Below are 25,697 nucleotides of genomic sequence, written 5' to 3' on the forward strand. Positions count from 1 at the left end.
CTTAATGGTCCTGCCCATATTGCATCCCCATCAGCAGAGTAAAACTGACACGATGCTACTACTGAATTTCAGATGCCTTGCTGCTCCTGTTGACACCACAGGGTAAACTGGTATGAGAAGGAGCAACCACATGGGTGCAGTTATGTGGAAAGGGAAGTGAAGGAGGAGTTACAGAAGAGAAAGAGGGAAAAAAAGAAGGAATAAACTGAAGGAGAGAGAGGAGAGGGAAAGGGTTAATTCTCTCACTCCATAGGTCAACATGGGTTATGAATGATGTGCAAACAGCACAGTCAGTCCCGGAGAGGAGTGCAGTACATCATGCTCTAATAAACCTCTCTGACCAAAGGAAGATGTTATGTTTTCAGGCTGTGGCAGTTACAGCCAGCACTCTCAGGATGGCCAGCTGGTTATCATGTGGATCCTCTGAGTGGCACTAAAAGGGGTAAAAATAAGGATTCAGAAGATGCTCTCTGCCTCAGACAAAGGGAGAGATTGCTGAATCAAAGAGAGAGAGAGAGAGACAGATATAAAGAACAAGGAGATAAAGACTGGACAGAAATAAAGTGGTGGAGATGGAAGAGAAATGCATCAACTTGAAATCCAGAGGGAAAAGACAAAGACTTTAAGGAAAAAGAAGAGATAGTTAGAAAACAGAGAAGGAAATAAGTGAGTTACTTAATTGGGAGTTTTGGCTGTTGGTCCAATTAATGGTTAAAATAATTCAATGCTGGTGGAATCTGAAAATTGGTAGGCAGTTAACATTGCATGGAATATGCAAGACCCATTCACTACAGGTACCAGAGATAATTAATCCTTCCCAGGTAATGAATATTTGAGAGACATGATCCAAAGCACCACTAAGACACAGAGATACTGCAGCAATGGGGCCATGTACGTTTACAGATAGAAGATAGCTCACTGTTACAGGCTCAAATGCCACCAGGGCCAAGTTTCAATGGCATTTAAGGGTGTTCAGGATCAACAATTTAATTTTTACTTGTTTAAACATTTGAAGTTCCGCCACTTCCCCTCACGGAGACTATAGGCAGTTGCTACCCCACTCCCTTATAGACTAAGTAGGTATTCTCACACAGCTGGTGAGAGCACAAGAGTGCAAAGGTCAGCTTGAAAGTACTAGCAGTCCTCGTTTCACAGCTGGATTCAGCTCATATCACAATGTGAACTATAAACACAGACAAAACCATAAAGAAATGATGGAAGAGAAACATGTGGTTGCAACAGCTTAATGTGACAATGAATACAGTTCAAATAACAAAATACAGTCAGTCTAAAATATGTTTTCTCATCTCTATATGTGTATAGACAGCATGAAAAACTAAACCTGTCTAACCTATACAATTGTGTTAATCAATTATGACTTATATTAACATAGTCTATGTTTAATTGTTAATTATAAACTGAAAATCTAAGTATCTTTTCATATATTTTATAACTGAAAACCAACTTTACATAAAGTTGGATATCATCTGATAACTTAAAATACCTACTGTAGCATCTTCAATGCCTCCTATCTCCAGTATGATGCTTAATCCTTCATCGGTTGTTACCATCTGGAGACCCTTTCTACTTCGAGCATTTCTACTTTTTCTGGGCTTGAAGGCTGCTTCAGATGGAGGTGACGAAATGTGTCGGGGTGATTTATCTCTAAACACATCTTTGAAGGCATCCGTGAAAGCCTGAACTGTTTTCTCTGAAGAGTCCACAAGATGAATCTCTTTCAAGCAGCTTTCCCCCGGAGAATCTTCCAAGGTTTCCTTGATAGATGTTGCAATTGAATGTGCACACAGTTTTAATGGGAATCCAAATATCCCAGAGCTGAGAGCCGGGATGGCTATGGAATGATGATTGTACGTTTCAGCCAGGCGTAGGCTTTCCTTTACTGCTCTTTTTAACAGGCGCACGCACTTTTCTGCCTCGTGATCCCTCCACCTGGGCCCAACAGCATGAATCACCTGTTTACAGGGGAGGTTCCCAGCATCTGTAATAACAGCACAGCCAGGCTGCAAAGGGCCTCGTTTCCGCACAATACGGTCACATTCTGTTTGTAGTTCTGGCCCTGCAGCTTTTGAAAGGGCCTCAGCAAGGCCACCAATATGCTTTAAGTCCTCATTTGATGCATTCACCACAACGTCAGCTGGATGACTGCACAAGTCCCCTTTATAAACTGCTACTGCAACTCCATCTTGCAGGATCTTTTCACAGTGGGGCTGGCCTTGTTTCTTATACACATTACTAACTTCACCATCTTCTCTTTGTTCTTCTCCATCTTCTTGCAGCCTGATCAGACAGTTAAATTGTTGTTTCACACCAGTCACATACAAGTGTTCTTGTTCTTTAAAAAACACCTTGGCCCCTGGTTTATCAATTACCACATTTTCTGAATGTAGAGAAGACAGAATTTGTTCAAGTTTGGTGACCGCCTGGAACACTTCCACTCTCGGTCCACTCAGGGAAATACCTTTACGTTTATTCTGTGTGCCAAATTCAATTTTCACACCTTTCTTTTTTAATTCAAGCCAAATATTGGACTTTTCCTTCTCCAGAAACATTACAACTGCCACAGACTTAGCTATTATGACTTTTTGTACCTGAATGTGTTTATCTACAAAATCAGAAAGTTGCTGATATGCTTCTGCTACTGCTCTGAAATAACCAGCAATGACTACTTGATTCTCCGACTCAACAATTATTACAGTTTCTTTGGAACAGTTATGTGCCTTGTACAAATGACTGATGAGCTCCCTCCATTCTCTCTTTTTGAGGACTGAGTTGTCCTCCAGGTCAATGCATTTGTAAATCAAATCCTTCTTAATTTCTTCTTCTGCATCTAGAAGAACTTCAGGAGAACCTGCTATCAGCATTATGTTATCAGTGCCAAGCTCATAAAAGGCAATAATTTGATTTGACATAAATAAGTGCTGTGACAGAGCTTCATTATCTACATGTTGTAGGAACTGGAAAATGTAAGGATGGACATTGATTGATTTCTGTGCCATGCTGTGCACTTTTTCTAGTATTTCACTTTTGACTTTAAATACTTCTGCAGCCACTCCACACAGACGAATACTCTTTGACGATGCATCACAACATATCTTCAGAGACGGGTACTCCTTGTAAACATTCTCCTCTAGCCCAGCAAGGTGTAAAATTGCATACTTTCCTGGGCCAACTGACAGAGTTTGTTCTATGCTCTGCTTTTCTCTTTCAATTTTTTTCCTGGCATTTTCTATTAGCTCCTTCAGTTCTTGCTCTGCACCCTTCATAATCTCTGTGTTACCTACTAAGACAACCATGTTCTTGGAAATGTCAGGTACGATCAAAACACCATCTTTTACCAAGCTGTTTCTTATGGCTTCCCACACCACTGAATTTACTTCACATTTAATGGCCTTGTACTTTGACATGCTACATGAGAACTTTTTAGTAACATCTTCATTCCATGTCTTGATCGACCTGATCATTGATCTCTGTTTAGATAAGGCATCTGAGGGACACAGTGTTATTTCTGGATTTGCACGGTTGGGTTGAGGCCACATTAGTTCACATTTGCAATCTGCCATTTCATGATTTATTTCCTGGATTAGCCTATTATCTGTCTGTAAAAACTGCCAGATGTAAGGATCCAGAGACATTGTAATTGGTTCTGGCATCTCTATTTGAGGCCTTTCCATTCCATATAGAGCTGTACCCAATGAGCTGTAGTACGGATACACAGAAATTGGTACTTTGTTGAGTGAATGCTGCTTTGCCAAGACAGTGTTTACATCTAAATATAAAATAAAATAAAAATTACCCAAGTCAAATCAATTAACTGTAACACTTCTAAGCTAATTAGCTTGAGGTTTTTTTTTTTTTTTTTTAAAAGTTGCAATTCATGAGTTACTGCATTTCCTTTTGATTCTGACAGGAGTGCTTTTTAGGTTGAATAAGTTTTTTTAAACTGAATAAGAATATTGCCAAGTTACTGACAAGTGACATTTTTCTAAGTACCCAAAGGCTTGTATATACTGTACATGTCCACAGCATAACAAGCCATCATACTAGACAGGACTACACAACGGTAATACTTACTCTTGCCATGTTATAAATAAATCTGAGACTCCATCCAGAAAAAAAAAAAAAAAAAAAGAGTTACATTGTAAAGCTCTTTCTCCTTTTTTATTTACAGCATATCCATTGTGTGAACAATGAACAAGAGTCTGATTAAACAGGTGTAACTATTGCATAATTGCAGAGTCAGACCAAATATATTCTAGTCAGATTGCTGAGGAAAAAACTGATTTATGGTAATGGGATTTTAGGTGGACCTACAGAATTATAACGTTCCACATGGAAGTTTAACACAGACATTGGTGTTCTATACTTTTAACCTCTTAGCACCAGATGCCGCTTGCCTGACTTATACATAGACTTGGCAGGATTCAATTATAATCGATAACTGTAGGTAAACATCTACGTCCGCTGATAATAAAAATCAATGGGTCGGTGAGCCTGCAGGGATCGGGTGTCACAGCTCTGTTGCACCACAGGGAGCCATGCGCAGCTCTTGGGAGCGGCTCCATGAGAGCAGAGCTGCATGCGCTCCCACAGGGCTGGTGACACCCAATCTCTGCAGACACAAGTGCATTGGAGGGTGTGACCCCCGCCCCCGGCCAACACTGTAAGGAGGAGGAGGCCACCCCGCTGCTTAACAGTTCCTTTAAGGGGACAGCTCCTGGCTGGGGAGTGAGAAAGCCAAACCTACCTATACAATTAAGGCCAGATCCTCAGCTGGGGTAAACAAATGGTGCTATTTTGATTTACTCCAGCTGAGGATCTGGTCCTATATTGAAGCTACTGGAACTTCTTGCATGAGAGACTTCTCCCATAGCTGTTTGTTTATTGCTACCAAACAGAGCTACACTTCCCATTTTAGGAGACTGGTTAAAATGTAACTGGGCAAATATATATTATTTTAAAGGATCTGGCATAATTATAGCCAAAATTAATATTGCATCAGAATTAATTCAAATACTACTGTGGCATCTAGCCAAACAGATTAAAAAGTCCTTAACTACTTTCATACAGTGCCAGTCATCCACAACACAATCTATAATCTTAGGTGTCTAACGTTAGGCGCCTAAATATAGATTTAGGCAACTACATAAAAGATGTGAGTGCTCAGCACTAGTGCCTAATTTATAAAAATTTGGGGTCAGATTCTTCATTGCATTCTTGGAGTCACCCGAGGAGAAGTTCTCAGCTGGTACAGAGCTAGTATACAGGCTTCTGCACAATACTCTGCATTCTGCACACAGCTTGAACCAATCCACAGGGAGCCATTGCAGGTGATGTAAATTTGAGTAACCTCAGGACTAAGGGAGCAGAAGGCTCAGGGCTGCTGTAATGAAGCTGGGAGCTGAACTCACCCCCCCTCTGGCCCCAGGAGTGCCGAGGGAAGAAATGTGGTAATAACACCATCTCTGCCCACCCAGCCACCCCTCAGATGTACTGAGCTCAGCTCAAGTGCCCACAAGAACTGAGCCTCTGAAAGGAACTTGGATACCATGGTGAGGAACATAGACTAAAAATCTAGGTAGAAAGACAGAAGAGGCTATCCAGGCTCCTAAGAATGCCTGATGAAAATGCACCTTCAACTTATGTGGCATTGTTGTTGGCTTTGGAGTGCCTAATTTAAGAAACAGAAAAGGACAGAATCCTTGTGCAGACTCAAAAGACATTGCAGAGATCCTAACAATGTAATATATGTCCACTGGAAACTAAGTGCCTCATATTAGTCATATTATATCCAGTCTCAAATCTGGGTTTCTAACCTAACAGAGTAACAACCTGCCAAACCATCAAACCAGTTAACTTTTTTCTAAGGGTAAGTTAGCCATTTCTTAAAAGAGCACATTCATTTTCATGTTGATCTTTTAACTGCAAGATTAAATAAATGATACATATTTATATGTCACCTTTCTGATCATGAAAAGTAATGATAGCTGAATTCTCTTCAGGTAACTGTTCAACATTTGACACTTGTGCACTTCCATTTCTTTTACTTTCAAAGTAGACAGTTATATAGTCATTAGATATGTTAGGTGGTAAATTTTCAGCCTTAATGCTTTTTGTCACCTCAAGATGCCGCGCTGTAATATTTTGTTGCTTTGCCCTATGGTTTTGGTTGAACTTTTCAACAAATTCCCTTAGATCTATAAACAGAAAAGAAAAACATTTGACAGATTTTTACTATTATGATGTTAGAAAAACAGAAGAAAATAAGCAACAGGTGTAGGTATCAAGATGTTCAGTTATACGTAATTAATCCTTATTAACCAGCTTTGCAAAATTCTACTTTCCCACTTGCCTGAGTGATTTTTTTTTATTTTTTTTGAACAGGGAAGCAAAATATCATTAATTTTTTCCACTATCATCAGCCATCATGGTAGAGGGTGGATGAGTAGATTTTGTGCCTGGTCCTGTAAATAGCAGTTTTACAAATGTAAAATGATTTCCCTAAGGCTACAGAGGGAATCGGTAGCAGAGCCAGGATTAGAGAATTTAGACATTCCTGACTTCCAACTGGATGCTAATTCCCATAGAACATACTCCCCCAGAGATCTTTATTTTACACAGTGGGTTACTTATATCGGACTAATCTTTTTGCAGTTAGTATCTCTGGCAGTTGGAATCCTTTGGTATCATCAATAACCCTACTGTCTTATTCAACCTAATTTAAAAATAAGATAGCTATGTACCACTTTAAATTGCTCAAGTTCTATCTTCTAAAAAAAATAACTGTTGTTTTCTTATACAGGGTACTTCTCTTTTTTAAGTCAAAAACACGTTGAAATGCTGTATAATGGTAATACTGGAATTATGTTGTCCTAAAAGAACTCATGTATACCAGGGACTATGGATGCTGTAATTAGTCTAAAACTGTCAGCTCAATTCAACCCTACTGATAGGCAGGTGCTACTCCCTTTACTGCAACAACAGTTTTGCCTGCTTATACCATACCTGAATTTGGTCTTATGCATAGTGGCTATTGTTCTCCGTACCATCAGATCTGATTTGTTAATCAGATCAACTACAATTCTTGTTCAGGACAAATTCACGTACACTTCTCACTGCTATATAATACAAGGGAATGCATGTCTTCTGGAATGGTTGTAATCATAATGTTCCCTATCCTACATACTGATCAGAGACACGGATGTAAATAAGAACGTATTATATAAAACAGACTAAAGTATCACTCAAGAGAGTACACTATGGACTGTTATATATGCGTATGTTGACACACACAGAATAGATTTGTATAGGTTTGAAAAAAAATCACCTTTTAATGACCATTCATTACGTAGGATCAAATAATTTTCCCATTGCGGTCAATGGCAAAACTATCGTGGTGACTTTAATGGAACAAGGTTTTGGCCCTTAATGAATATTTGATGATGTCTTCTGACTTAATAAACATGCACCATTCCATTAACAGTTTTGCTGATAAAATGATGGCATCATATGGCCCATAATTATAATTCACCAGGCACAAAATACTATTTTATATAATTTGCAATAGTTCTTTTTACACACTGCCAGCTGCCCAGCACTCCTGTACACAGGATGGTAATTAAATGACTGTAGTTCCCCCTTCAATTACCAAACTGATCTTTACTCTGGTGTAACTCCATTTACTTTAGTGGAGTTACTCCTGGTTTACAATGATGTAAGTGAGACTGGATTTTGTCTAAAGCCTGTGACAGAATATGTTCCTCTGTTTTTCAGCTCAGCTAAAGTGTTAGCTGAATAGCCCCTTTTAAAGCATCAAGTGAAGACAACATATTGTATACACACATTCTATCTTACCAATATCTTTGATAAATGTAACGACAGCCGCATTAATTTCAGGTATCATTTCCATACTGAAGTCATGGTCATCTTCTGATAAGCCACTGATGTTCTCCACCAGTATAGTTAACATGTATTGTTTTACAGTCTCTTGTATATTTTCAAGTACAACTAGGGATGAAGCCATTTGTGGGAGTTCTTGGATATTCTCCGCTTGCCATGGTTTCACATGGAGTGCAATTTTCTTTACTGAGTGATCCTTTTTTCCCAAGACTTCTTGTGCATCTAGTTCCACAGAAACACAAATAAATGGAGATCTCTGTTATATACCTGTACTTACTCAGAATGGATCAATATATTAAGTTCGGTTTTATTTTAAAAGCTTCTCTCAAGTGGATTCTTGTTTTAATCTTTTCTGTAAGAAGAGAAAGTAAAGTCATGTGGTCAAAATTTATGATCAAATCAAAAGTTATTCTACAGCCCCTTAAAGGGATATCCAGAGTATCCCAGTCTCCTTTTAAAAAATGCAGTTACCCCTAGTGCTAAATGCTATTAGTGCCAATTAATCCTAACGTGCCAAATATTGTTCTCTAGATTAGATCTGAAATGACAACATTCAGTGAGGGCTAATGAAGCGGATTAATTTATTCCTGAAATATATTTATTTACAATATATGTATTTAGGACCCTATGTAGCAAAGTTACCACAGGCACCATTACAGTTCATCGGGTTATTCAGGCTGGGATTTTCAAAGGGAGTTAGGGACACATTTCCTATTAAAACTCCAAAGGGATTGGACACCTAATTTGCCTAGGCTCCTTTGAGAAAACTAGCTGAAGTGCTTTGCTAGATCTGGACTTGAAGTTGACAGTGCCACACTTAAATATCACACTTGTGTCTGAAATGTTCTTCACTATTATTTTTACAACACCTAAAATGACTATTAGTAAGACTAGAGAAAACATATTTTTCTAGTCTGTTTGACAGCACTGTGTGTTTAGTCAGTTTTGCCATTTCCCCTGCATAGCAGCCAATTTCTCCTGTTTGTTTGGATCCCTCACACAGCAACAAGCAGAGAAAAGCATTTTAGAACTTATGGAAATGTGACTGTAAAACCATGGAAAAGGTCAGGGGAAATTCGGGGGCAGGTGTAAAACCTGAGGCTACTTTAAACTCATTTTTTGAAATTGGTTAGATGGTGCCCCATTAACCTGCCACTGAACTATGTAGTCAAGCAATTATCATCTAATAAAATTGTTCTTGATGGCTGTAGGAATATGCCACATAAGGCTTCACTCACTGAAGCCTTACTATACAGACAAACACACACATTCCTGACCTGCCAGCCACAGGACCTCTTATAGCACTGTTTTCTCCACTTGATCAGTTCTCTTCTTGTCTCTTGGTTTAAGTATTATAATTTCTCTCTATGTTGCTTCCCTAATTACCATCTAATGGTAAATCGTGTGGAGTAAAGGGTGGGCAGTACTTGAGGCCAGGCCTGCTGACGGGGGGCAAAGGGGTTAACTGCCCAGGTGTCCGGCAATTTAAAAGGGCCTGGACAGATGGGATAGATACGTATTTCTTTTAATAAAAATTAAGATTTAAAAAAAAAAAAAAAAAAAAAAAAAAAGGAAAGAAATCCGGTTTCCTGCTGCTGCTCTGTACAGAGTGCCGTCCCTCATTGTGACAGTAACAGTTTGCCAGAGGGCTGCTACATCCTGCTGGTCTGGCAGAGCATCAGCAACACCAGCCTGAGTAAGCGTGTGACATCTCAAATGAAACATGGAGTGTGGTATTTCGACTCGGTCCTTACTGTTCATTATGGAGTACAAACGTAAGTCCCGAGCTCAGAAACTGAGAGAAAAACAAGACAAAGAAGCCCTACTTGAAAAAAGTAAGAAGGGCAGTTGTACTTCGTTTCATTGTGTCGTAAACCTCAGCCATACCTTTCTAGGGGGGCCCAGAATTGCTGTCAGTGAGCCTGCTTGAGGCTGTGTGGAGCCTCACAAGAGGTGAATGTGTGAGCCAGCTCAGCCTGGGAGGGCCACAGTCAGATAACAAGCAGCTAGAGCGTGGTCCAAAAGGAAGACAGACGAATGATGCACCACATGTCTCAGTTTGACTAAGATTCTAGGGGGAAAATATCTGAAAAGCTCTCCTGAATACTGTCATTATAGTAAGGGAAAAGCAGGTCTTAAATTTTAAAGTTGTAGGTGAGAAACCTGAGATATGCTAGGAGTCTGTTTTCCACTAAAAACCTGTGAGTTTCAACATACCTTGGCTTCTGCACCCAGCTCAGTGATTCTGCAGAAAAAACAATTTCAAGGAGGCACACAGATGCCAGCCACGGAGATTTATGTACTTTATCTTAATCAGTCTTTCTGCCCTATGCAGCAACTTGCCTTAAACAGGAGAGTCAAACAAGGAGTTAGAAGATTCTAGTTTCTCTTGGAAGTTGCACGGTATAGATGTTTTTGGTTTTCAGGTTCAAGGCCCCCAGTTCAGGAAGGTAAAGACAGACCTTTCTGAATGGGTGCCTAATTGCAGAAGAGGAGAAACAGTCAAGAAGGTAATTTATTTGCTAATTGCAGATGAGGATGTAGTTTACTTGCCTAGGATGGTAACTTGGTTCCAAAACTCTTTTGACTTTACCTCCTTTTTAATTCCGTTGAGATCCAATATTATCAGGTGAATAACTAGCTACCACATCAGTACAAAGCTAACCTAACCTAAAGAAAAGCCATCTGAATCTTATTTATGACTATAACTCCTTTCATCTTCCTTATCCCTATCTTAGCTGCTGCCCTGTACCTTGTATCCAGAATTTCCAGCAACTCCTCAGCCAACTGGAAAAGTTTTCCCTGCACATGGTGCCATGGCAGACTGAGTATAATATGAAGAATTTTGACAAACAGCAGTAGTGTTTCTCTGATTTTCACAATGGCATGAAACTTACTGCCTTCCTTTCCCAACTTCCAAAACCTAAAAAAAAAAAAAAAATGGGACTTGCGTGGGGCAAAAGGCCAATGAAAGAATTTACCTCCTAACTGCAGCCAGTATGTAGGGTAGTTCCCCACTTGCTATTTTAGCCCCTGAACAGGCTGCCCTGCCATTCACCTTACACAGTGGTTTCCATGTGTGAGATCTACATGGATTCAGTGATTTCTCCCTAGACTTATCCCAGTACTGGTGCATTCATAGCTGACATGACACCCACATCTTCAGTGCACACAGGGTACAGGTACAGTTATTCTGTTCAGACCCAGTCATCCAGGAATAACGTGTCATCAGATGTTCGGCTGCATGCGTGTTCTCCCTGTGTGCTGTCCCAGCTCAGCGCAGATAGCTGGCGACAGCAGATCCTGAGCGAATCGCCCAATGACCACAAAATCTGTTAAGGTGTGAAGGCACCCAGCCAAGTTTATTGTTGATGAAGCACGGTAATAGACCTAGCAGACCCTATGAGGATACTAAGACATGTATGCCTGTGATAATGGACATAGCTCAGTCAGTGGTGGGACTTTCCACTGCTCCCTCGGCTGGCCAAAGACACTCCCTCTGAGATACATCTTTGTACACAGATACCAACAAATTACATACCACCCCTCTGACGTAGTTAGGTGCCACCTTCTAATGTGGCTCACCACCACCCATTACCTTGTACCTAATGGTTTGATCAAAACATTTCTATCCATCATGCTGTCATCCTGACTTTATTTTTAGGATAGGTCAGTGTGTTTCTGTTATCTTTGGGGAATGTGCTGGTATTGAGGTGTTCTGGTACCACCTTTCTGGAATGCCTAGCACTACTTAGGAATGTGTGTTTCTGCAATATCAGCCCTATTCTTGCCAGATTCTGTAAGCAGGGCCTGCCTCTTGCTCACAACTTAAATTTTGCTTTATATTAGCAAGTTCTGGCCATTACTTTAGTTCAGGCCTCAGATACAAGGGCTTATGTCTCAGGCTCTCTTCCTACTACAACATGGAATTTCAAAGACCCATTACCAAAGAGGGCATATTTTTGAGAAGTAGGTCTATATCATACCTTCAGCATTTTCAAAGGTGATGATTATTTGTTGATTATTTCTGATGCAGGACTTGATGGGTCCCCCACCTGACCGCATTTTATTTTCTAAGTACATGCTCACAAGGTCATCATCAATTTCCTCCCCTGGGGCAGTGATGATTACTACAGTGGATTGCTCAGAGGATGTCATCTCTTTTCCCAAATTCCCTAAGAGGATGAAATCAAAGATCAGAAATCTGATTGACTGAACAAAATTAAAAAGGAAAAATGATCTTTTTATCTTTCTCAGCATTAATATCAAGCTTATCAGCACAAATATAATGACAGAAGAAAGGGAAATAGAGAGCTATTTCTAAAATGACTTTCCTTAAATTTGTTTCACAAAATTCTTCTAAAAAGTCAAATAAACTGAATGTATGCTAGTGAAAGGTTGTGGATCCACAGTCCTGGAGACAATGTCTCCTCCACAAAACCAGGACAGCAGAGGAATGGCTGTACAAACGTCTCCACAATGCTCAGTTTGGCTCATCCATGACAAAGAGGACCACCTGTAACACTTTGATTATACAAGACATTTTCCTCTTACATTTCCTACTGTTATCACCACCAGTGCAGCTCCACCAGTGCCAGCAATGATAGGACCTCTAGCATAAACAGGGTACTGGTGTTTTAAACCACCATGACGTCTAAACTCATTCAGATCAGTGTAGGATAACAATGTGTATGTCCACCACTGTCAGTGGAAACAATGGGAAATTTGTGTAGACACAGCCAACAGTGAGAGGGGAAGTCAGTATTCAGGCTCATTTAATACTTGGCCTCTTCTGAGACTGCCAGTGAGGCTACTGGTTCTGTGCTGTGAATACTTATGTGGCAAACTGGGAAAATGTCTGGATTATTTCTTGCATGCAGTCTTAGTTCTAGCCATACTGATCCCAGGATATTAGAAAGCCAAGGTGGGTGAGATAATATCTTTTATTGGACCAAATTCTATAGGTAAGAGAGACAAGCTGTGATGCTCAGAGTTCCTTTCCCAGACCTGAAGACCTCTGTGTGGCTTGAAAGCTTGTCTCTCTCATCAACAGAAGTTGGTCCAATAAAAGATATTATCTCACCCACCTTGTCTCTCTGGATTATTTTTTAGCAATATTTTGTATGACTTGGTTTCCCTTTTCAATTTTATATTGCTGCCTGACTGAATGCATAGAGTTCCTTTACAGTCTCCTTTGATGCATTTTGTTAAGGAACTTCCCAAGAAAGGTAAAACAATGATACAGAGAAGTCAGCCTCATTTAAGGATCTTCAAAGGAATTAAGATAACAATGGCTGGGCCATCAATTGGTGGGTGAGCTCACCTGATTCCCTACAGGCTAAAACTGGAAACAAAGGAGACCAATCCCCTCAAAGCCCCTTGCAGAAAGTGATATGCGAGGTAGTCAGAGAGGTTAGCCGGGATGTGTCAGTGAAAAGGCTGACAGGCTGACTGAGGCCTGTGATACACTACAGACTTTGGTAAATGCAGGGTGGCTTACGTTGACTTAATTACGTCAGTGTCTACATTAGAATGCTGCGTCTACAGAAGTAAGTCCCCCGCTACACCGACATAATAATTCCACCTTCACAAGAGGCATAGTGCTTACGTTGATGTAGTTAGGGCGACGCAGTGTCTGTTAAAACACTGCGTTACTTATGTCATCTGTTGGCTGTCAGCCCCAAGTGTGGCTGATGGCTAACAGCTGGAGCTCCCCACTTCCCCCCCTGCTGACAACCTAAGGTGTCAGCTGGGCACTGGTACACAGCTGACCTCTGGCCCCTGAGTGCTGACAACCTGAGCTGTCAGCTGGATGCAGGGATCACCCAGCCCCTGACTGACAACTCAAGCTGTCAGACCCAGGGGCCCAACTGTGAGCCCATGCCTGGCTGACAGCTTCTGGCTGTCAGCCCTGGAGCGACTGTCAGCGGTGGGACAGGAAAAGCAGCTGCTGGACTGCCAGGTTCCAGCTGTCAGCGTAACCACAATGTTCCACTTCAGTCGGTGGAAGGGCTCCTCTGAGGATGTGCACCACTGACAGAAAGAGCAAGTGTGGATGTGAACCATTGCTTTATTTACTGCGGTGGCTGTATGTCAACTTAACTTACGTGGACTTAATTTTGTAGCGTAGTAAAGCCCTGAGACAGGCTGCAAGCAGCGTAGGCTGGTTCTCTCAACTCAGAGATGGGGAATAAACCAGACCTGCCTCAGCTGTGGAAACAGCCATTTAGGGATCTGGGGCAAAAATTGGGAATTGGTCCTGCTTTGAGCAGGGGGTTGGACTAGATGACCTCCTGAGGTCCCTTCCAACCCTGATATTCTATGATTCTAATATAAGGGAATATGCATGAAGATCTCCTTGTTGCTTTTAAATCCACTTTTTAAAGTGCTGTGTACCTCTGGGCAAAAATAAATCACGCTTTGTTCTGAAGAAGTGGTTTCTGTCTCTCTGCAAATGCATGATATCACAGGCTCCCAAAGTCAAAGCCTTGCAGGGTCCAATCCCAGATGGGCTTGCTGCATTAGTCATGGTTGATACCAGGTGGCTGTAGCCCAGGCCCTGGTCTGAGAGTGGGCAAACTGTTCAATTCCACCTTAGGAGAAGTGAAGGCTCAATGCTTGACACCTGTGGGGTACAGTCAGAGAGACCCCAAAAAGAAAGAGTGGGCAGGCTCCTCAAAGACAGTGGCATCTCACAAAAGACACAGTCTGTATTTTTTAGACTCGTGTAATTAAGTCTACTTTGCATTAAACAAACAGCCATTAAATTTTCCATGAAGCTGTTATAGTTTAAATTTTGATGAAAACCATCAATTAATACAAGAGTAGAATTTGTGATTGTCCTATTTAACAAACTGCATACATACCTGTCCTCTTTTCCTGCTCTACAGACACAGAATTCCCATCATCAAAGCCGACTTGAAAAGATACATGGCATTCATTAATTGAAAAAAAAAAAAAAATCCCATAAGGTTAAATAAATGTGATTGCTTGGTGCTTATTGCAGTTGAAGGAATACTGTCACAGTTTTTAGAGCTCCAAATTAATCTCCTTTGATTGTTGTGTCCTTTGACTGCAGTTACCTTAGAATTACACCTTGTGATATATCTTTTTATTTCAAACCAAGCATTATGTCACTCAAAAATAACACAACCTCAAAAATTATGATGCATCATATTAAAAACAAACTAATGCACCAACAGTCTGTTAGATTGTATCCATCCACTTTGTGAGAAACATGGCTAAGAACCTTTGCCATCTGTTACAGCACTTTAAAGTAAACTCTGGCTCTTGCAAAATGGATGCTGTTGAACAAGAGATCTGTGGGACAGAATCTTTTTGTTGTGAGAAGTATTACTAAGGGCTCCTGATCCTGACTGGACCCCTGGGCACTACCACAATACAAATATATAATAGTAACACGGAAGGGAGAAGGTAAAATGACAAAAGCTGCCAAACTGTGTTTATGGCCTGAAACTTTGACCCCTTTCTCACATGTGCAAGTAAGGATTACTCAAGTAAGCACTTATGATGTAGGGGTTTGCAGGAGGCTAACTAATAGGAAGGGAGAGTCTTACCCATCTCTTAGCTAAAAATCTTGCAACAAAAACTGCATACCAGATGAGTTCTCTAGTCCTGTAGCACAAGGGGCTCTTTAATTTTCATTCAATTACTGGAGATTAGTTAAGGAGCTTTGTTTTATCAAATGGGAGGGTTATTTTTAAAGACCTCAATGTGGATTAAAGAAAAGTTGGTGTGTAATTACTTTCTAATTAGGCCAAGAAAAATGCAGATATGCACAGGGTTGAAAGAATCCTAAAAGCCAAAAGGTTAAATATTTCTGATGATTATACAAGTTTTTAAGAGAGATTTCACCCCACAATCTGGCCCTGAAATGTTGCTGTAGTGACAGGCAGGAGCCACCAACAGCTCACAAAGGGCTGAAGGGAGTTTCATATGTATGACTTCACGCTGAGCCTAGGCACATGGCCATTGATTACTGAAATACTAGCTCATATCAAGAGCAAAGCTAACATCATCCACTGATAGTTTTCAATGAGCAATTCTTTCAATAGACAAGGGATCCTTTATGTATAGATTTGTTTCCTCTGTGACTCACAGTGAATTCAGGTGTTGATGGGTGGAACTGACAAAGCAAACATCAGTTTTAAAAATAGACCATGGAGCACAGATACCAGGGTTTAGCATGAGAGTTGCACGTGAATTTTAAAGCTAAACAATGTTGACAGTGTCCCTTTAAAGTGCCACTGCTTACATTATCTTTCATCAAGCCTCAATAAAAATAAATTAACTTTTGAACTGCATTAACACTTTTAATACTGTTTCTCCAGGGCAACTGTTGTGCTGCCAATGTTCCACTGATGTTTCACAGATGAGGATTGAGTGTTGATCACACTGAGTAGCACAGCTGGGCCCTGAGGGCACCTGGAACATTCAGCAGCAATCCCCTTACTAGTGTAGTTGTAGCCATGTTGGTCCCAGGATATTAGGGACACAAGGTGGGTGAGACAATATCTTTTATTGGACCAACTTCTGTTGGTGAGAGAGACAAGCTTTTGAGCCACACTGAGCTTCAGGAAGAAGAATCGCTCAGTGTGGCTCGAAAGCTTGTCTCTCTCACCAACAGAAGTTGGTCCAATAAAAGATATTGTCTCACCCACCTGGTTTCTCAGCTGCAATCAACCAGTTAAGGGAATATGCTATGGCTGCTGTAGTTCAGAGCTAGACTAACGATAAAAACTGGAGGAGAAAAATAGCTTTCACAAGAGTAACAAATTAAAAACTTTCTGCAGGAATTAGAGAGGAGGAGCAAAGCATTATAGGTGCTGATCCAGCAAAGCAATTAAGCATATGATAAACTTTAAGCACATGAATAATCCCTTTGAAGTCAATGATATTACTCTCCATGCTAAAAGTTAACCATGTACTTAAGTATTTTGCTGGACTGGGACATGACATCGGAGCCTGAGAAGAGCCTACAGCAAGAGATAATAGAACTCACTGATCATGTCCAAAACACTACTCCCTTCTTAGGATTTGTCTGCGCTGGGACTGGAAAACGTAAATTCCAGCTTGAGGAGACGTACCCGCACTAACTGTGACTGAGCTCGCACACTAAAAATAGTGTATCCATGGTGGCATAGCTGCCTCAGGTACATAGTTATGGGTTTGGATGGAATCATACTCAGGATGGCTAGCCTCTCCTACCATGAGTGGCTACACTTCTGGTTTTAGCACACTAGCTTGATCACTTTCCAGCTGTTGTGTACACATAGGCAGTTAACTTAGGGTTTCTGAATAACTATATTCAGCCAGGCTGCACAACCCAAATCCAGGCAGAAAAATCACATATTAGAATTTCTGCTGAATAAATCTCCAGAGGATGCAGTTCAGCTTTTCTGGATTTTTCATTGACTTCAATGTGTTCTACATTGAGCCAAGGGTTAGCAGTCATTGTGGAAAGCGTTTTCTCTCCCTTAAAAGTAGTTTTTATCTTCCATACATCATTCCTCAACACAGAAGAAAAAGCTTCATTTCTCACAAATAATATTCTAGTTTTTATAAACATTAAATATTTCAGATTTGTTTTGAAAACCTTACCTGGTTCTTGGGGTTTGCTTGGTGTCTCGGACTCCTAAAACAAAAAGCACAGTAAGCCAACTAAAAACAGCATGTGACATTCTTGCTATTACTTCAAAACTCTGAACACTGCAGGTTAGGATTCTGTTTCATATTTATTTACCTCTTTAGGACCCGGCACTTCCCCAGACACATCTTTTTTGGTTGCACCTGTTTCAGGATGCATGACAACCAGCTTTAATTTTCCTTTCGCTGCCCAGTCAAGCTCATGGGTCTTTTTGTTAAGAACTCGCTGCCTCACTAAAGCACAAATAAAGAAAACTGTTATAATCTTGGTAGAAGGGATGTTAGTCTATAGGTCTATGCACCATTATGGGCAACATACTCCTCCCTGCTGAGCACTGTTAACAAATCATACAACAAAACTCCAACAATTAAATAAGAACATTTAAAAAAATCATGGCACTAGACTGATGGGCTAAACGTCATTCAATAAAACTGCTCTTCATTACCTCCCATTTCTTTCCCCTTGTTTGCATGTTGCCTAGTTAAGGCTAATTTTGCTCCCATTGACTTCAGGACAGGGAAGATCATGCCCTTAGGTTTCAGGCAGTTTGGGGAAGGGACCTTGTCACACCAGTCTCTAAAGCGCCTAACACATTGTTGGTGCTATATAAATAAAAGATTAAATAATTAATACATACACTACATTAGTTTCCTCACCACTTCCTTCCAATTGTTCCATTAGTAATAGTGGGGTGAGTAGAGGCATGGAACTGGGAGGTGTTTGATTCCCTAAACCCATAGATTTGTGAGGATCTTGAGAAATCTGCAGGAACATGGGGCTTCTACACAGCTCCCTGGGTTACCCCTTCCCCCATGGCAGCATGGTCCCCACTGGGTGATGCTCCAGAGCCCACCTTTGGAGGAGTGCTGAATAAATATATATGGGGAGTTATTCATCTTAGCCAGCAGTAACTTCTGAGTGGATTTCTGATCTTGTGGGGTTGCAGGAAGCATAAAGTGTCATAAAAGTGTTTTATTTGGAAGAGGGCAGAGAAGAGGGAAATATATATAAGCCTGTTATTTGTATTACAGTGACACCAGTTAAATCAGAGTGCTTCACAAATACTGCAGCAAATGATCTACTCACATGAATAAGAGGGCCTATGGCTGTAACTTCTTCAGTGCAAGGACTGTCTCTTACTGTGTGTTCATAAATCATTCAGTGTAACTGGATCACAATGCAACTGGTGTGTCTGCGCACTTTTGTAATGCTAACAGGACTACTCATATGTGTAAAATTAAGCATGAGCATAAATATATGCAGGTTTGGGGCATTAGGTGGATCTGGTCAATGCATTACGAGGGGAACCCATCACAGAGAATTTCCGCTGTGCATAGCAAATAAGTATCATGGCATCATTCAGAGCACATCAGAGGACTACTCCATCCTTTATATTGGATACAGAGTGTGCCATGAAACCAGAACTCATTTACTTCCTAGTACAGTGTTTTTGCACAACTGGCTCCATCTAGCAATTGCTTTTTCTTCTTTTTTTTTTTTTTTAAAAGATGTGTTCCAAGTAAAAGATATGTATGTGGCAGGATTGCGGTAGGGACAAATGAAAGGTTTTAATCAAGAAAACACAAATATGCACAGCCTTCTGGCGTGACATTCAAAAATTACAGGACACAAGAAATGAGCATCAGAAAGTCTGAGGTCGACTCAATCTGATGTGCATAGGAAAGGAAGAGTGGACATATAGATGATACCCTCTTTCCAGTCAAGAGTTATGACCCAACATTAGCAGGTGTAAATTCTGTAGAGAAAAAGTTTGTAATAAATAACAACATATTACTGGACATTAACATAGCATTTTCCTCCCAAGTGCTTTACAGAGTTTGAGCCAGACTCTCTCTGCCACTAACATGGCTATGCGTGGGACTTATAAGGTTTACTCCACGCTTGTATGCAACCTGTCCCATTCCCAAGTCAAGCATGTGGAGGCCAATACAACGTCCTGCTTGTCAGCAACTAAGTGCAGAATGGTGGAGACAGGTACTGTGGGCTCTAACCCCCACAAAGCTTTGACAAGCAGAGCTGAGCTGACAAGAGGGAAGTATGCTCTGCCCTGTAAAAGGCTGCAGTAACTTCGCTTATCCTCCAGATCATAATTTCTTCCCAAGACTCCTCATGGGGCAATGTGCTTACAAACTACCCCTTACTCAGCGCAGGAGCAAAGGCTCCATCTACCCCTTGTATATATGCAAGAAACATTTCACTCAGCACTGAAATGCAGCCACCTCAGGCGTGATACACAGGAACTGTTTAACAGCACACAGGACAGGAGTTGCAGGGATCCCACTGACTTCAAAAAATCATATTTCTGTCTGAACTCCCTCACCCCCATAGTTACAAGAACAAAAGATTGGGGAAGGAAGGGGGGAATCATTGTCTTTCCCCCCAGTTTGCTCAACTTCTCCAACACTATGTAGAATCATTTTCACTATTTCCTCTGCACAGTCAGTCAGTTCCCCTTGTTCAGAGTGGTATCTCACACCAGAACAGGAGAGAGAAAAATATTTGAAAAAAAAATTTTTTTTTTTAATTCCAGTGGCACAAAAATTGGTAGGGGGGCTCAGGGGCAGGCAGAATACTGAAAGGACTTGTAACTGGCTTTTCAAAAGTGACTAGAGTTCACATTGATGGTATCTTTTTAAGGACAGGAAGAGACAGAATAGTCTAGTTAATTGAAACAGGACCTTCTGACACACACTCTCTTAGAATACACGTAGGGGGGCTTGCAGGGGCAGTAGCCATCCTAAAATTTGCCTTGTCCACCCCATAGCCACCCCTCCCAGTGCAAAGGTCACTCTTACTTCTGCAGTTCTGTGCTGTGGCTACCCTCAGAGCTGGGTGCCAAGACAGCAGCTGTTGCACTCCCACCACCCAGCTCTGAAGGCAGCGTGGCCAGCAGCAGAGATGGGGGCCATATGAGCACAGGGAAAGGGGGAGCAAGGAAATAACAAACGTGGAGAGGAGCATCCAGGGAGAGATATGGGGAAGAGTGTGCATAAGAGAGGAGGTTCACAGGCGGGGGAGCGGGAAATCACAGACGGGGAAGGGCAGCATCAATGGGGAGGGGGATCACAGACGGGGGAAGGGGGACATGCACAGAGGAAGGCGAATCATGGGGCTGGGGCAGGATGCACAGACAGGAGGGAATCACAGCGGGGTGAGGGGACGTGCTTAGGGGAAGCGGGGGGCGCGGACTGCCCCGAACAGCGGGCGTGGGGGCTGGGGAGGAGGCCCACACGTGCAGGCGCCATGCGAGGAACCGCGCCCGAGCTGGGAGCCCCCGGGACGCTGCTGCTGCGAGAGGCCCGGGCCGGAGCCGGGGCTGTCCGAGGGCTGCTAACCGCGGGCTCGGGGCTGACCTCGAGCAGCAGGTCGGGCAGCGAGGGGCCAGAGCCCGCATGCTCGGGCCCTGCGTGGGGGCGGGGGAGTCTCAGTGCCTCCCTGGGTGTGCCCCCACCCCGCCATTTTCTGTGCAGCCCATCTCAGCTCCTCCCCCACGGGGCTGGCACCGCCCCGGCTTTAACCCCAAACTGCAAAAAATAAACATTAAGAGACGGGTCAGGGTCCCCCCCCCCCCCGCGACGCCTTACCTTCCTCCTGGGCGAAGCAAACCAGGACCTGGCCGGGCCGCTCCTGGATCTCGCACTCCCCCCCTCCGGATTTCTTCCCGCTCTGGAAGTAGCAGAGGAGTTTTTTCTTTAGGTTCTTGGGGAGCCCCGAGCCCCCCCAGGCCCCCTCCACCAGCAGCGGGAAGGGGCACGTCGCCTCCCCGGCCATGACCAGCTCCTGCGGAGGGGCAAACCGGCCACCGGAGGAAATCTGCCTCCTCACGGTAAGAAAAACACCCCAGTTGCTGAGCTACTTTCACTTTCGTTTCTCAGAAAGCGCCTCCCAGGGTTTCTTGTCTGCAACGTGATCCGGGCCTGCCTCTGAGATAGGAAACTGGGGCGGGGGCAGGCGTTCGCTTTACGCGTGCAGCGTCCCTCCCCCGCCTCCCTTGCAGCGTGCCATGACCCCAGGTGGGGTGGTTTATCTGGGGCACCCTGCAAGCCTCCAACCTCACCCCGGGCATCCCCGTCCTCTGCCAGCACAGCCCTACATGCATCTGTACCAAAAAAGCACAACAAAGATAAAGCAGCATGTAAGGATGCTGGCTTTGGTGCGACCCAACTGAGAGTACCAATTCAGGACAAATTGCTGAGAGTAGGACAGTTACAGCGCAAGGCTGGGGTTCCTTTGCACACCAAGGCAAACCAAACCAGCCAGCCAGAGAGGGCTTTGGTTTTACCCCACTGGCTAACCATAAGTCACACAAGCAATTCCCTTAGACACTCCAGTTTCCCAGTATCACCACCAGTGCCACTCGTTATGGGGACAAATGATTATGAAAACCAATGCCCCAGTAAAAGAATAAAGGTTATCCCAATCCCAAAGGGCCAAGCCCCAGAGCCAAGTCAATATACAAATCAGATCTTACCCACAAATTACTCTGTTGCTAATCCTTTAGAATCTAAAAATCTAAAGGTTTAGTCATAAAAGGAAAAAAGTATAGATGAGAGCTAGGATTGGTTAAATGGAATCAATTACATACAGTAATGGCAAAGTTCTTGGTTCAGGCTTGTAACAGTGATGGCATAAGCTTCATGTTTAAATCAAGTCTCTGGAGTACATCGATGGTGGGGATGGGTCATGCAGTCCTTTGTTCAGAGCTTCCGTTTGTAGCAAAGTTCCTCCAGAGGCAAGAAGCAGGATTGAAGACCAAATGGAGGCGTTTTCAGGGCCTTTTATATCCTCTGCCCTGTGGAAGATCACAGCAGCAAGATGGAGCCTGGAGTCCAGGAGGCAAGCCACATATCCATGCATGACACAGTTTTTTACAGGCTGACCCCCATTGTTTACATGTTAGTTTGAAAGTTCCCAGGAAAGCTCAGATGTGGATTGGCGTCTCCCAAAGTTCATTGTTAGCCAAGTGTTTCTTGATTGGGCACTTACTGAGAATAGTCCTTTCTTCAGAAGCTGACCAAATGCTTCACTGAGCCTTCTTAGAATGAAAACACATTGAGATACAAGTACATAGCCAATATTCATAACTTTAACTACAAAAATGGTACACACATACAGACAACATAATCATAACCAGAAAATTATAACCTTTCCATAAACACCTTACACGACAACCTTTGTACAATATTTGCTGCAAATATATAACAGTGGTTGCAACAATGATCTATACAGTCATAGGTTATGTCAGTAACGTCATACAGCACAGCTGGGGACACCCTCTCCCCTCGCATGGTTTAAAGGGTTGTAAAATGAAAGAAATCAAGGACCCCGGTGGTTGTGGGACAATCTGCTAGAAATACACTCATCTATGTAATGAGATTTCAGGATTGTCTCCTCTGTTGTTGTAAACCCTTGAAGGTTGGTTGAGCTAGTGGAAAGGGATGGAAACAGCTACAAGCATGCTGGAGAGCTCTTTTTGTTGAGACTGTCACCAGGTTAGATCATCATGGGGATTCATGATCTGTTACTGTCCAATTTTTTAACTTCTCAGCCCTTTTCAACTTTTTTACACTTTCTGAATTACACCCCTATGACAACAGGAGTTTTCACTGGCCTAGTCTTTTATAGCCTTCTAAATCCTTCTGCAGTGCAAGGATCCCTAGGAAGGGGAATTTCCACTATACAGTCTGGTAAGTCCTAGCACTTCACCCTATGAATAAAATGGGAAAAGGTTAGATTTGCTGGCACTTCTGAGCCTCCTGCTGGGAGCAGCCATGTTGTGGGGATGTACTGTGTTTCATATGTGAAAGTGTGCAGTGTTGTAGCTGTGTTGATCCCAGGATATTAGAGAGATATAGTCCGGTGTGAAAGTGGCAGTGTGTAGGTCCAGTCCCTGGCTAGCCTGAGAATATGGAGCCTGCAAAATTGGCATAACTGAGAATTGCAATTATTGGCTCTTGCTCTGCCCTTTAGCCACACCTCCTCCCTCTCTATTACAACACTTAACACTTTTTTGTTGTAATTTTTTATTTCCCCTCCCATACACAAAACCAATCTAGGAAGAAAACAAATATATGGAAATAAAAACACTGGTCTCAAATCCGCAGCTGAGTCAAAGCAAACATCAGTGTTACATAGCTGACCAAACAAAATCAGTTGCTGGGCAAAAAGCAGGAGTTGCCAAAAAAAAAACAAAAAACACTAAAATACACTGTTAAGCAAGCAGTTTTCCAAGCAGCAAGTCTGGCCGTGATATTTCCTTATTACAGCCATCTTAGACTATATCCAGACTTCCTGTTTTTTCACACTTACCTTAGTATGTACAGAGAGGGAGATAAATGTGATAGCTATTTCCCCTCTCCCTTCCCCCAGCTTGCATTTGTTATGCTAAGTTCCTGCAAAGGCCTGATAAATGCAACAAGCAGAATAATTGATAGTCCAGCCCAGTAATTGGCAGTGGCTAGGACACCTGGCTGGTTGCTGAAATGCGCCCTACAGATGAGCCATTCCAGCAACATCTGTCAGTTTGTCAGTTTGGAAGGCAATATACAGACTCAGCTGCAAGCGAGACACCAGCTGTTTTTCCATATTATTGCTCATGTCACATATTCTGTTAGATACTATATTGTTTGATAGAGGAACAATTTCTAATTGCTTTTCTTGCTTCTCTGCTAGCATTATGTTTGTCATGTCCTTCACTGCTGGAAGAATCAGTTCTTCAGCAATTGTATGAGGTTTCCCAGCTTTAGCAATTCTGTAGCTAACTTTGTATGAAGTTTGAGTGCTTTATTGTTGACATGGGTTGTGTTAATAACACGCAGTTTTCCAGTCTTCAATTCGCTTAATTTTCATTTGAAAAATTCTGCAGGTTTATCTGTATACAGAGCGTGTTTTGTAGCTAAATTATGGCTGAGTTTGGCAGGTACAGTAACTCCTCGCTTAACGTTGTAGTTATGTTCCTGAAAAATGCTATTTTAAGCGAAACGATGTTAAGCTAATCCAATTTCCTCATAAGAATTAACGAAAATAGGGGGCGCTAGGTTCCAGAGAAATTTTTTTTGCCAGACTAAAGACTATACGCATATACACAGTATAAGTTTTAAACTGTACACAGCAACGATGATTGTGAAGCTTGGTTGAGGTGATGAAGTAAGAGGGTGGGATATTTCCCAGGGGATGCCTTACTGCTAAATGATGAACCCAGCACTCAGGGTTAACATATTGTTGTTAATGTAGCCTCACACTCTACAAGGCAGCACGAATGGAGGGAGGGGAGACAGAGACATACACACTGTGTGAGAGAGAGATATGCATTGCCCCTTTAAGTACGCTGACCCCATTGTAAGTACACTGTCCTTTTAAGTAGACCAGCAAGTTGAGACAGCAGCTGCTGCCAGGAAGCTCCCTCCGTCCTGAACCTTGTTGTGTCGTCCCCCCCCCCCACCCCAGTGGTTTGCAGGTGTCTGGGTTGAGGGGGTAGCAGGGCTTTTTTGGGGGTGGGGGGTACAGGTGCCTGGCCCTGCTGCTCGGCTTTGGGGGTGAGGGTGTCTGGTCCAGGGGGCCACATGCAGCCACCTCCAACACCCCCCAAATACCCTCTCCCAGTAAACACAAATCCCTCCAGCACCTCCCAATTGTACCTCCCTCCCACCAGCGGTGTCAGGATGGGGACAGGATGAAAAAAGGAGAATCAACTAAAAAACCAGAGGGACAGAGTTTTTCCCCAAGATGTGCCCAGATGGCACATATGACACACACAGACTGAGGCGCCCAACAAAAGCATGACAAAGAAACAGGAATTGGGTTGTCATAGGGGTTTCTTTAACTCTCCTACTGAAGGAATATTTTTTGTTGCCTGTATTGTTATAGACATACTTGCTGACAGGTACTTTGAAATAAATTACCAACATAATTGAAAGGGGCATGATTATACCCCATTATTTTGACAAATAAAATATGCAGAATTTTGCAATATTGTGTGCAGAATTTTTTGGCCCTGTATTTCCCCAGGACTAAGTGATTGTATATCTTCTTATATAATGCACATAAAGCCAAATCTAATGTAAAGTTCCTCATACTTCCTGTTCTTCTTTGT

General features: G+C 42.4%; 2 protein-coding genes across 10 annotated transcripts in view; one reads left to right on the top strand and one right to left on the bottom strand.

The window, feature by feature from the left end:
* Positions 1 to 21,376, bottom strand: part of PARP14 (poly(ADP-ribose) polymerase family member 14) — a 38,837-nt gene extending 17,461 nt beyond the window's left edge. The window contains exons 1-8 of one of the 9 annotated variants that reach the window (XM_037912764.2): positions 21,190 to 21,376; positions 17,681 to 17,817; positions 17,539 to 17,572; positions 14,784 to 14,801; positions 11,904 to 12,092; positions 7,873 to 8,139; positions 5,979 to 6,215; positions 1,509 to 3,787 (exon numbers count right to left, since the gene is read on the bottom strand). In XM_037912764.2, coding sequence (XP_037768692.1) covers positions 1,509 to 3,787; positions 5,979 to 6,215; positions 7,873 to 8,139; positions 11,904 to 12,092; positions 14,784 to 14,801; positions 17,539 to 17,572; positions 17,681 to 17,817; positions 21,190 to 21,376 — 3,348 coding nt within the window. Of the gene's footprint in view, positions 1 to 1,508; positions 3,788 to 5,978; positions 6,216 to 7,872; positions 8,140 to 10,669; positions 10,841 to 11,903; positions 12,095 to 14,782; positions 14,835 to 17,538; positions 17,573 to 17,680; positions 17,818 to 21,189 lie in introns of those variants that run through there. The other 8 variants (XM_007057051.4, XM_027819466.3, XM_037912766.2 and 5 more) reach the window with 8 other exon arrangements.
* Positions 21,320 to 25,697, top strand: part of PARP9 (poly(ADP-ribose) polymerase family member 9) — a 53,654-nt gene continuing 49,276 nt past the window's right edge. The window contains exon 1 of the mRNA XM_043524962.1: positions 21,320 to 21,431. Within this exon, the coding sequence (XP_043380897.1) occupies positions 21,375 to 21,431 (57 nt within the window). The 5' untranslated portion in view covers positions 21,320 to 21,374. The remainder of the gene's footprint in view (positions 21,432 to 25,697) is intronic.

Source organism: Chelonia mydas, chromosome 11 (genome assembly GCF_015237465.2).
Source record: "Chelonia mydas isolate rCheMyd1 chromosome 11, rCheMyd1.pri.v2, whole genome shotgun sequence".
In the NCBI taxonomy this organism is placed as follows: Eukaryota; Metazoa; Chordata; order Testudines; family Cheloniidae; genus Chelonia; species Chelonia mydas.